The 13,645-nt window shown below is 32.6% G+C and overlaps 1 protein-coding gene across 3 annotated transcripts in view; it reads left to right on the forward strand.

Moving 5' to 3' along the window:
- The window catches only part of LOC106683043 (glutamate [NMDA] receptor subunit 1), a 19,675-nt gene extending 6,436 nt beyond the window's left edge, over positions 1-13,239 (forward strand). For 2 of the 3 annotated variants that reach the window (XM_067052985.1, XM_067052986.1), the window contains exons 3-9: positions 8,254-8,391; positions 8,472-8,574; positions 9,554-9,949; positions 10,026-10,134; positions 10,774-10,945; positions 11,027-11,246; positions 12,621-13,239. In XM_067052985.1, coding sequence (XP_066909086.1) covers positions 8,254-8,391; positions 8,472-8,574; positions 9,554-9,949; positions 10,026-10,134; positions 10,774-10,945; positions 11,027-11,246; positions 12,621-12,889 — 1,407 coding nt within the window. In that variant the 3' untranslated portion in view covers positions 12,890-13,239. Of the gene's footprint in view, positions 1-8,253; positions 8,392-8,471; positions 8,575-9,553; positions 9,950-10,025; positions 10,135-10,773; positions 10,946-11,026; positions 11,247-12,222; positions 12,390-12,620 lie in introns of all 3 variants that reach the window. The other variant, XM_067052987.1, reaches the window with a different exon arrangement.
- Positions 13,240-13,645: the final 406 nt, after the last annotated feature.

Here is a 13,645-nt window from a genome sequence, read left to right on the forward strand (position 1 = left end):
TTTATTATATTTTATCGAAAAAGTTGCTGTCACATCCTAGGCGTTTTCCCGGTTTAGGACTAGGATGTTGACATATACACACCATTTTTTTAAGATTTGGACATTTGAACTCTGGATACCTAAAAACGTGTATTGTCGTCAGAAACTTGAATTCGAACTTTTTTCCGATCGCAATACTTCGTCTCCTCACTATATATTCCAGGTATATACAAGTCAAAGTAAAAAAAAGCTTTACCAGAAATTATTTTAGGAATAAAGTTCTTCACTGTTTAAAATTCTAACACAAGAAAGTAGCCCAATAGTTGTTATGACACATATCAACAAACAAATATGAGTTTCATCTTGATAGAAATACGATGGACAGAGGTACACTTGTTGTTTATGACAGCCTCAACATAATTGCATTGCAATAAATACAATATAAACATATGAATTAATATGATGATGATGCATCATTCGCAAATAGTAGAAAAAAATATTACTTTTTTACTGGAAGATTATATTGATTGACTATGTCTATAGATGAATGGAATATGGTCCGGGTGCGGTAAAAAAAAACTCAAATAGTAGATAATTATAAATAGCTCAATAAAATAGTATAATTATCTACTATTTGAGTTTTTTTTTTACCGCACCCGGACCATATTTCATTCATCATTACTTTTTTAATTTTTTTTTTTTCATAACCTCCAGTAATGTTAGTGGGTATTTGGTACATACAAATAGGAGGTATGCTATATGTATAACTGGGTGTTAAGGATACCTTGGATTGCCTTTTGGGATTATAAGGTTAGGTGAGGAGTCCAATAAAGGTTGTAACTTGGTTGGCTTACGTTAGTGGATTATTGTTTGATTATAACGGGGAGGGGCCGTTCCGCCACTTTTTTTTTTTTTTTTTTTTTTTTTTTTTTTTTTTTTTTTTTTTTTCCGAACCCTCTAAAAACAGAAATAAAATGTGAATTAGTAGTGCATTACTGTGCAAGAAAGAAAAGTAATTCGTGTTGTGTCTTACCTTTTACTACCTTTGGTATTTTAAGGTTACCTGTTATATTTAATTTTGCATATGTGTTATCCATTCAGGAGCTATTTTGAGTCCGGAGGTGAGGGGCCTCCTCGTGTTGTATAAAAAATAAAATAAAAATAAAAATAAAGATAAATAAAAAATAAAAATCCATGCATGCATGGACTTTTTTAATATTTAATGTAATACATGAAAATTAACTGAATGGTTCCCATTGGATTCAATGGGAATGGAATTTATGTTAAGGATGGATTGTATTCGCTTACTGTTTTAATATGTTGTAATAAATCATTATATCGAAAATATCGATAATTGATACTAATAAAAGTGTTACTTTAATCACTTCGATTTTACAATATTCTACAAAAACAAAAATTTAACTTTGGAAGTGTTGTTTAGTGCAAATAAGTTTTTAAAGGCATGCTATAGAATATATTACGACAATTTTAGCTGGCCTTACATTGTGTAAAGGAAAAACGGAACAAACTTGAGCAGTAATATTAAGAGAAATATCAAGAATTTATCGATGCTCAATAACGTATCAGGATATAGAATTTTTATTATTTATTTGTATCTTATCATATCGTTATTGGTTTCTCATATATCCTGTATTAGGCAATACCGACACTAACAATTTCGGATTATTTATCTTAAATATAACACGATGCATTCAACTTATTTGTGTTTTAATTTGACCGCACCTCCCAACCATCTCCTCGTATAAGTCATCCGGTCAACTATCTCTCATGATTATGATATTCAAATATAACACATTGTTAAAAAATATTATTAATTTTTTAGAGATAAATGGTATTCTCCAAATACCTCAAGATGCTTACATTTTGCTCAATATATGTTAAGTACACAAATACCCTGTAGCTGAATAAAATAAATTCTGCGGATTTGGATATTACAGGGGTTAAATTTTCATTATATTCAGATTGGTCATAAAATAACATGATTACATTTTTTTTTTTTTTGTGACGCCATATTGTAAAACAACATTAATCTGAGGTATTAATATCATATTTCACTTTAAACAGTGCCGACCACCTACCGATTTATGCCATCGAATTTTAGTCCATGTGAAATGGCAAAAAAAAAAAAAAAAAATTAACTTAAATGACTTTATCAACGTCAATCAGTAAGAAAAATAATAGAAATGAATTAGATATGTTTTTGATAAAATTGGAATATTCACAAATAATATGTGAAATGATTTATTTTTGAGAAACTTTTTAAACAAATAGAAAAGAGTTGAGTCTTATTAATTCTTTCATTAGGTTCATCTTCGAAAATCCAAGGTCAGCAGTTCCCAAAATGCGTACGCCAGGGATAATTGTGGTAACATTTTTATATATTTTTGAGCACGTCAAGGGTGCCCCGAATTTTTTAGCCCAAAGGGGTCCGCAAAATTTTTTCATCTGTTTGGTACTACAGTAGATAATTAGTCAGTAGTTCTTAATCCACAATTTTTTCGACCGCCGCAAGATTTAGGTTGAGTTTTACCGCCAGCATTTAAGCAGTGCATTTGCTCACTATGGTGACCGTACAACTGAATTAAAATGGACTTTTGCCCTCTGGACAACCATGCTCCCAGTAATACTAAATATAGGCCGCCTATAATATTTAAAAATTATGCAATTACTCTATAATATAATTTTGAAGCGGATAGTACTGAGCAATAATGATTTGTATGGGTTTAATACAAATAAAAAAAGAATGAAATCCAGGAAAAAGTGCCAAAGTTCATTTCAATGTGGGGTGAAGTGGTTCAATGTTGTTTCTGTAAGAATTCTTAGATAACCCCGAATGATAGGAAGAGCCTCGTGTTAGTTTAGAACACAAACGAATTTGCAATTTAATGATTTCGATGAACAGTCTTCAAGTTCCAAACACTTCGCACATTGGGGGAACCCATTGCGCTCCAGCGAAAGAGCCCGCGGGGAATCCCCAAGGATACTCAAATAGAACTTTTCTGAGAAGGCCTGACGTCAAGTAGTGTTCGGTAGCTTATCCTGTTTGGATCTGTTCAACTTCCTTTCCAGTTCTGCAAGGTTTGATTTCCAGCCTTATTTTCCTGCAGAAGATGAAGGCCACGTAGCGGTGCAAAATTGGTTTTCTACGAACCTAAACTGAAAATACGTCATTTGACTTGTTATTACATTCATTTATTAAAAAAAAATATTTATTTTCATTTTCCAATTTTTTTCACTCACCCCACATTTACAGCAACATTAATGATTATTAATTTTCATAAGCTAGAAAAATTTCGGATTCCTGACTTCCATTTTTAAATATTTCTAGCGATTATACTCTATTCTTTAATATTTAATATATCAGGTTGATTTAATGCTTGTATTAGGAGACGTTTCTACAAATTATTACGGCATTCTAAAACAATTAGTCCACTTCATAATTATATTAGTCGTGTATTTTTTTAAACAGTTATTTTGGTTGATATTATTGTTTTAAAATAGTAATAATAAAAAACTTGATAAAGACGAAAAATGACTTTATAGATGAAATATAAATGAGTTTTCAAACCAAGGTGTGTTATATTATATTTGCTTCCTTTTCACGCTCATCACTTATGGAGTGCTACAAAAGGGTAGTTTCTCCGCAAGTCTGTGTCACGCATGTCATTGTAAAGCTAATATCATATTTATTGGATTTATTTTTTTTTTGTAAATATTAATAAATACATTTTTAAAAAATCTTGTAGTGATTTACTATCTTTATTTAGTGGATTTTAGTTAGACTGTTGACGTGAGAAGTCCGTTTTACTAATATTTGAGAGATCTCCTGACCCTTCATTTCAAGGATTGTAGCAATGCAGTTTTTTTGTTTCTTTTTGTTAGGTTTTTTTTCATTCGAAAGGTTTTTTTGACCGAACTTCACAAATGGTTCTTTTCAAAACTACAGGCTAAATTATTCTGGTACCTTTAATGAAGTAGTTATTCATAACGAAATCATCAAAAAAGTATACTAGAAAATATTATGGGGAAAAATTATTAAAGTTGTAAATTTAAAGATTTCTAGTACCACACCACGACGTTCATATCCCTTTTGTCCTTGACCTCATACCAACCAAATTCTCAAAATTCCATATAAACCTTTCCAACCATCCTAATCCTTTGGTTCAAACCTTATCTAGTTCTACCCATTCCTACAGCCCACCTAGAAGGTTGAAACAGCAATGGCCAAGAGACTTATAGTAAAATAAAAATAGGCAATTGGAGTTCTGGCAATGGTCAGATTCTCCACTCAAGTTGAGTGTTTGCGGCTTTAGCGCACTTGCTCAGCCTCCACTGACTCATTACCAGTGATGCGGCGAGAGGGATGTCCTGGGATCTTTCGAGCTCTGCTCTACTCCCCCCTCCTCCACGTGGGGGATAGAGTGGGCTCAGGGATCCTCAGGTCGATTGTGTAAATATTGTATATAAGAGTGTAAATTTGACTAGAGATTATATTATTTTAATTATTATTATTTTTTTTCATATACATAGTTTGATTATGTTCATTTTCTTTATTATTCTATTTGTATATATTTTAAGAGAGATTTTATTTATTTTTATTTCTTTCATTTATTTATTTATTTTCATTCTTATTTTATTTTTTTTAGTATCAATGTGATCATTCATCACTAATACCTATTGCCCACAATAGTGTTTTAGATTGTAATATCTATCAATTAAATACATTTAAAGAAAAAAGATAAATAATTATAACTTAGATGAGAGTCATTCAAAATACATTTTTGGGATGGTTTCTTCGTGATGTAGAGGTACTTTATAATAAAATTCAAGAATTTTTCTAAAAATTATCTATATTGAATTGAAGTAAAACGATTTAATTAATACTAGCTTTGTACGAACCTTTGAAGATATTGATAGAAGTGATGTATTATATATGTATTGGTATCTGGGTGGAGGGACCAGTCCGACAATCGGTCCTTTTTGCCAATCCTTAGCAGCTACGAAAGTTGCCACCGCATATTGAATGGATATATGTAACTAATATGCGAGAATACATGACTAAGTCGAAGCTAAACCTGTTTGTAAGTTAGAGGATTACCTTCGCCATACTTTGTCATTTGCATCAATGAATTTATTAAGAAATAAACAAGGAAGAGCAAGAGCAATGAGATAATTGTTCTCAACGTCATCTTGCGTTATTTATAGCACTAAAAGGAATTCCGTCGTCATGAAAACTGGTAATACAGTTTCTGTTCTAGGAATATACTCGAGATTTAATCTAACAAACGTCCATCCATGCATATGTAAAAATGAATGCTTTCACTTACCTATACTTAAGTGTAATATCTAGTAACGGGAATTATTGTGATCATATAATAACCAAGTCTCGCAAAAAGGTTTCTCTATGCGTCTGTGTGTATGCTGGCACCCTGACTTCAAAACGTTAAGTCGTGAAAAACTGAAATAAATTTTTGGCAGGTGTATGTCTGGGACATTAAAATCGACATACAGGAATTATATGATCAATGTTTTACATTTTTTCGATTTTCTCAAAAACAATTTTAACGATTTTAATTTTCATGTTGTATTAATGTAAAATTAAATAATCTTTTAAATCAGTTAGATTTTTTCCAATCGAAACAGATCTTAAGTGCCGAATGTACAAAAACCTAATTTTGTTTGTTTGAAAAAAAGTAACCACTTTGCATTCCTAACAGTTATAAAAAATGGTTAATTATGAATTATGAAAGATTAATTAATAAAAAAATGAAGATAAATTATATAATGAGAATAAGAAAATAGAGAAGAAATAAAGACAGGAGTTTAGAGGGATTGGAATATCAAAAACAGACGAGAGCGCCCGATCTCAACCAATCCCATTCATGTGTACAAGGCTTTGTTATCTTTTGTTAGGCTAGTATACTTGGCTATAACAAATTTGATCTGGGATACAGTAAAATAGAACCGATCACAAAAATTATTATTGTTAAGTTTACATAAAAATAGGATATTTTTTGTTTAGAAGATTGGAATTTAAAATTACAAAATAAACTAATACAACATGGATGAATAAAACAAAAAAAAAACTTGGCTTGCATCTTAACTATCCTATGGTCGAGTGGCAAAGTTTGGTTCACACGGTGACAGTGGCGTAACTAGCAAAGGGATGGTATGCCATGAGCAGCCCATACTAAAGGGGCAACATGGCAAAGACCTTTTTTTATTTAGTTAAATAGCATTAGTAAATTACAAATGAAACAATAATTACCAACTTTTTATTTTTTATTAGACAAGTATATTAGTGTTTTTTACTAGTTACAACTTTGGGAGGTTTTATTACTTTTACGGTAGGAGCTTTCAAAAATAATTATGTCTCAGACTCCAAATGGTTGAGATGAGTGTGATAAATGTGCACTCAAACTGAAGTCGCCTGCAGACACTTTCGTGCGATTTCCCCTTCCAGCCACTTGATTGCCCAAGAGTTGACAAACACTACCGAGAGACATTTTTAGTGTTCACGTGGAGAAAACATTGCAAACTTTAAAAAAATATAACTAAATCAAATTACAACTTCATTTACACTTTTCATAAATTTCTTATTTCATAAATTTTTAGTTGATTTGCTATACGAATGGTTCACAACCTTTTTTCGCCGCTGTATCCATGTTGGGCTAAAAACATTTCGCGGCACTCTTGTCAGGATAAATAAAAATAGGGGCACAATTTTTCCTAAAGTATTTGAATATACAGGAAAACAAGCTAATTTATGTATAATATAATATTTTTAATAAGGAACCTTTACTAAATGATACCTACGTCAAAAAAAAAAAATAAACTAGAAACTACCACAACAATCTATGAAGGGTCTTGGGTTCAATACTGCAAATACAATGAGTATTTGTATGGTATTCTAAATTATGTGTTTATTCTCAAACGTAGACACACGAGTGGTATACGTAATATAGACAAGGAGATGGTGGTGCTACTATTTTATAAAAAAGGTTTCTACTTCTAAATTGAAAAAATAAATATTGCTAAGTCCCGTTTTGCAGCTACTCTGGCACACGCTTGCGGCATCCCTGGCATATGCTTGCGGCACCCAATTTGCACACAATATAATACAATATGTTGAGAACTGACATGTATAATTCTAATTCATAAAAAAAGTTAATTAAGCTCTCCTATCTCATGAGACATGTAGTATTGTAGAGGACAAATGTTGAAATGAACTTTCCCAACGTGTGCGTATGCACGTTATGGTTGTCTCGAAAATCGATTTTTTTTAGTTTCACCGAAATGATTCCCTACTGTGGCGATATATTTCGACTAAGTCAGGTAGTTCTGGTAACTCAACATTGTTTCAACAAAAAAGTAACAATATATAAGAATTTTGTTTTGAGTTGAAAAACGTAACTCATTCGTCTCAATTTCTATTATATATAATTATGAGATATAGTTGACTGTGGGTGACTTATACGAGGAGAAGATGGTTGGGGGTGCGGTTAAAATTAAACACAAATAAGTTGATGTAACTTATTTAATCGTGCCAACGTTTCGGCTAGAGTTTCTAGCCTTCATCAGGGCTAAGAACAGAACAAGATAACAACCAATGAATATAGAAAATAAAATAAACAGAATGACATAAAGTAAATAATTTTGCAGAATGGAATTAATAAAATAAAGTGATGAGAGAAGTGGAAAATAAAATGTGTACATAGGTAATTGAATAAGTAGGTAAAATAACATAATTAAGGAAATAAAATAAAAATTAAGTTATACAATGCAAAGAAATATGAATATATTAGTTATTAATAATTTAAAAATTAAATATGGAAAGAAAAATAAAATTGAGAGAAAGAAAATATATGTAACCATAACAATAGATAAAGAGGCCAAATATAAGTAAAGTTTAACAAAAGAAATGAATAGAAAAAAAAAATTTTGCAAACAACAATAATAATATATGGTGAACATAACTAATAACGTTTGTAAGGAAAATTAAAAAAGAAGGGGGGTAAAATAAAGATAGGGGAAAAAAGAGAATAAAACGAACCTGTTAGCTTGAAATCTAACCGCCAAGTGGTTTCAGCGCCGAAAACAGCCAAACTCTGAATTAAAAATATTTCCATGTTATGGAACGGAAATAAGTTACATCAAATTATTTGTGTTTTATTTTGACTGCACCCTCAACCATCTTCTATTATTTATACTTAACTCGTCCAAAATTAATTTTAATAATTACTCATGTGGCAGGTAGACATGAGGATATTCCGCGATGCAGAAGTGGCCATCGTGTCTTCATCGGACTTGACATTCGGCTACAGGTTAACCTGGACTGAACGTTATTACGTCAGCTTCCGCTCAGAGCCCAACGCCACTTGGAAAAGGCTTGTAAATACAAATTGAACATCATCTTACAATTCCTTTATGTATTTCCATATTTACCATTTATTTTCTTCTTCTTCTGACAGAAAGAAGGGCCCAATGATTTTTTGGGACGGGAGATTTGGGTACAAACGAGCAGCTGCTCTATGTTTTCCCAGATCGGTCCGATAAATGCCAAAGGACAACCAGGTGGGTTACACTGTCTAAATAAATATATATTATTCATATTATATATTGGTATACATTTAAATTATAAATGGATTTCGATCAAAAGAAACTTAAAATGAAAACTTCATTAGAAATAAGATCTTTAATTTTTCATAAATTGCTCAAAATCTCCTATAGGAAAGTATTTTGGAGATCAAAATGTACTGTTTGTAAACGTGCCAAATTTGTCTGATATCTTTTCTCTGCGAATGTTTAATACACAAGTTTACTCATTGAGAACTCTCGCATTCGATATCTATCCTCTCTAATACATAAAAAAATAATTAAAATATGTACCGCTAAAGAGGGTCAGGAGTTCAGTACTTTGTAAAGAAGTACTGTTACAAAACTAACGGTTGTGCAAGTATAAATTTTATAAAAGTATAAAATTCAAATATAACGATATTTAGATTTGATTTTATTTTTATACCAGATCGGCCTGGTGGGCCTTACATGGTTGATGTAACTTATATTATATATATTTTTTAACAGTTGATTTATAGCGATATATTTGAGACATTGGAAACATTTTAATAATATGTTATTCTTGGTTTTTCTTCTTAGATCTTTTTACATTATTTATCATACTCCCTGCGACAAGATACACAGTACAGTGCACAGTACAACGTAATGATAGTGCACAGTACAATGTAATGATAGTGCACAGTACAATGTAATGATAGTGCACAGTACAATGTAATGGTAGTGCACATTACAATGTAATGATAGTGTACAGTACAATGTAATGGTAGTGCACAGTACAATGTAATGGTAGTGCACAGTACAATGTAATGATAGTGCACAGTACAATGTAATGGTAGTGCACAGTACAATGTAATGATAGTGTACAGTACAATGTAATGGTAGTGCACAGTACAATGTAATGATAGTGCACAGTACAATGTAATGGTAGTATACAGTACAATGTAATGATAGTGTATAATGAAGTGTTAACTTGCAGCATGGACCGGTGGAGCGGAAATGATAATGTTCCAGGACATAGCCGAACGCCTCAAGCTGAGGCCCAGGTTCAATTATACCAAGTTCCTCCACGCTGGTTGGTTCAAGGAGCCACTGACAAGCGAGAATAAATCGGACGTAGCCTTCTGTGGCATCCTGGTTTCCTCGCGGACCCTCGAACTGAAGAACATCAAAGTCTCCCAACCCCTGGCCCTCCTGTGTCTCAAGCTGCTGGTCCCCAGGCCGCAGCGGGTCAGCGACCAGTGGGACGAGATTTTCGAACCTTTCAGCCCAGGGCTATGGCTCCTCATCGCCACCGTTACCTTCTTCACAACCTTCCTACTCCAGAGGTTCACCACTGTTACGAGAAGATTGGTCTTTACGAAGAGAATAAAAAGTATGGCAGGCGTTACTTACATAGGATAGAAAATCATTTTTTCGTTCTTGAGATGTAAATCACTATTGCTTTCCAGAATACGAATTGTTGGGGGAAAGTTTCCTTCAGATCGTTGCTATTTTGGTCTTATCCGATGTGCCTAGGTCTGGTAAGGAACAAGGAGCGATTCGTCATATACTCACCTGGTCAGTTAGCACACATTTTATAATTAGTGAGATTACTTTCAAAAAGGCGCATATCCAATTTGGAAAATTTCCAGTTATGATATAAAAGGAATGAGATCACTAGTTGAATAATTATCCTAACTGAAGCTTTGCATACAAAACAGAATTTATTTGTTTAGTTTTGACAGAAAATGATTAGAGGATTTGAGCTGATTGATGATTGAAGTTCTTCCTTATGCAATTTAAAATGTAAATAAGCACTGTTTTTAATTTATCGATTTGTGCTCTTTTGAAAGTAAGCTCAAGAATTAATCAGTTTACAATCATTGATATATCATTAATCATATTTTAACTCTAGTATGTTTAATTATTCGCCTATTTTGTTTCCATAGCCCTTAAGAAAGTACACCGAAACGTCTCGACGTATAAAATAGTTATTTACTGAGGGTATTTATTTCTGAGCGCACTTTTTTAATAATCTATTAAAGGATTAAATTTTCGTGTGTGTTTTTTAACCTCAAATTAGTGGTTTTACAATAGATTAAGGTAAATCTTAAAATGGACATATATTGTTGTCTTACGAACCCTTCATATATGATTCATCATTTATTGATCATGCTAACAAATCATAAACTCAACTTATGGTCTTTATTCACTTAGGTGGTCAATCTTTACTCTCGTAATTACAACTTCATTTTCAAGCGGTCTTATCTCCCACCTGACGAACAAGGATTACACAAAAAAGATTGAAACAATTGAAGATATGATCGAAAACGATTTCCATTGGGCAATGAAGACAAGACCAGAATTCGGTGATCTTATAGATCTTAAGGTTAGCTTACGAACAAATTTATAATTTGTACTTTTTAAAATTTTTCAGAGTCAGGCATATATTATTTTTCTTACCATACAGGATAGCAACCAAGTGAGATGGAAGTACAGATTTATTCAAGTTAACAGTACAGAAGAACACATCAATTTGATCAACAAAGGAAAACAGGTTCTGTGGGGTTACGAAGTTTATGGAGGATTTTCTTTGCCTGATTACGACTTACCGTACTATATTCTGAAAAAATTCGAAGTGTCTTCTTATTGCTTCATGGAGTACTTCACTGGATTCGCATTCCGACGAGGTAAATATTTTCAATCAAAGCGAAAGTTGTTAAATAACAGTTTGCAACAAAAATAATGCAGGATGGTATATGGCTTTTAGAATGGGGGTGTCGCTTAGGGTGGGAAGGTTAATTGTTTTATAGAGCTAATATTGTCTTACGTGTTTCTACACTTTACGTTTCCCAACAACAGTGTTGCAGATTTGGCAATTTATGATGATTGCTTTATTAATTCTATTTTATATATCATCTTCAGGTATTACATCTCTGCTTATAACTGTGTTTAGGTAATTTAGTCTTCAGCTACCCCCAGGATTGATACTATACAAATCATCAGCACATCCTCAGGTTGATGCCAAATTTGCATCGTTTAACTTTTATTAAATTTTATAATCATACCTATCCCATTCTATTAAAGTTTGCTGAAGATTTTGAACAGATTCCGCTATAAATAAAATACTATCCCATAGAGAAAAGTTTGTGAAGAACTGTAGTCAATCCTCAGAAAATAAAAAAAATCAGAATTAAGCTGCCGTTAGACGATTGGACCAGACCTGAATATCGAGATCTCCACTCATCTGAACCAAGAAGAAAGCGTCATGTAAAGTGGTATCCTACGACTGACGTGGGCGGTCCTATATGAACGAGTCAGAATCGAATTGAACCGCTCTTTCAAGCGCTATGGGAACTCGTTACTCACTCACTACCCGATTTATCTGCTATGGTTCGATCTTCTAAAGACACCTTCATGCAAATTTGACAGAGATAACACATTTTTCCTATATACAATATATCAAACATATATGACCTTTTGAAAAGGTAAAACTCCTCCAGTACCTGGACTATAAAACTTTTGAAAAATTCAATCATTCTAAAATTTTTAGCTCACTGAATCCTTTAAAAATCTAAAGGGTGAGGGATGGTTTGATCCTTCCTTCTATATTTCTACTTAGTGATTCTTTCATTATCCAACTTGATAACATTATAATGTTAATAGATCTGAGCATCATTGGCAGGCACCTGACCATCATGGAGCTGATGCAGCTACTTATCGTCAGGGATGTTATTTTGATGATTTTCCAGATGCTAACCTATTTAGTAAACTCAGGATGTGCTGACACGATCTCCTCACCCATTACCTTGGCCATTGAGGAGCAGTATCAGGTCTGATCTAGAAATGTTCTAGCTTTTCTCTACTCTGTGATACATTAAGTTGTCTGCTTCTGATTAATAAAGAACTGCATTAGTGGTATGAATTTTACCCTTCCCCTTATAATATGGTTTTTCTTTGTGACTTCTGTTATATTCTGTAGGGTCACACCTTCATTATTTTTATAACACTAAAATAGCGAACTGTATCTGCCCCTATACCTCTCTAATTATATATGTTCGAAGGTTCACCTTACGAGTTGGCCATCAATAGGTACATCCGCTGGTATGATGAGGGAGGACTGATCAGTGCTGTGGTGAAGAAAGTGCACACAGACAGGTACCTCAAGAACCCCTACGTCTTCAACGTCTTGCGCCAGACGAAGTCGAGACCTGGGGAGGCAGAACGCCTCCACCTGTCGCACCTCACAGGTATCTTCATCGTTTGGGGCATAGGCACAGCTGCATCGCTACTTGTCTTCCTCCTGGAGATTGCTCAGAAATGTCGGATTTAAAAGAAGAGTTTTAAGAAAACATTTCCGAATTGCATTCATTTAATATTTACCAATTCTGTTTCGTAAAGCCAGAGAACATGTTGGAACTAAGTAGTTCCGAAACATATAGAACACCATCAAAAATACTTTCAATTTTAAAACATGAAAATATTTTATACTAGAAATTATACGTAAAGCCACTGTGTATTGTATATTTGAAACTAGTTTTTGCACTAAAATAGTTTTTGTAGCATTTGTATGTTTGTACTTTTGTACTTTTTGGAAAAATTCATTGAATTTCTATGTACATTTTCTAAAATAGATAATGCAAGATAGTGTAGTTTAGATGGTTCAACATCATTAATTCATAGTTTTTCTCATCTTGGTATGCACTATAACAATTGTTTTATTTAAAAAGTATACAATGATTTTTTTTATTTCTGAAAAATAAATTTAATATGTATCTTTGAATGTTATTATTTCTACACAATGTTTTCATATTCAATAGCCTACATTATGACTTCAATATACATTAAAGAAATAATATATGGAGACCCCAGTTTAATCAATAATTTTTCTTGAAATTAAATTACTTCTAAAAAATACAAAAACATCTTATGTTCATGAATTAATTGATTGTAAAATAGTGATAAACACACTTATTAAGTAGAAGGAAGAGACATATTCTGCCAGTTCTGTGACCAGCTCCCTGCAACAACAAAATGGCCATGCACTGCTTTACACAGTGCATAGAATTACATGAAAAAGACCCCTGGT

Source organism: Halyomorpha halys, unplaced genomic scaffold, assembly GCF_000696795.3.
Source record: "Halyomorpha halys isolate HHAL.00 unplaced genomic scaffold, Hhal_1.1 Scaffold459.1, whole genome shotgun sequence".
Classification (NCBI taxonomy): domain Eukaryota; kingdom Metazoa; phylum Arthropoda; class Insecta; order Hemiptera; family Pentatomidae; genus Halyomorpha; species Halyomorpha halys.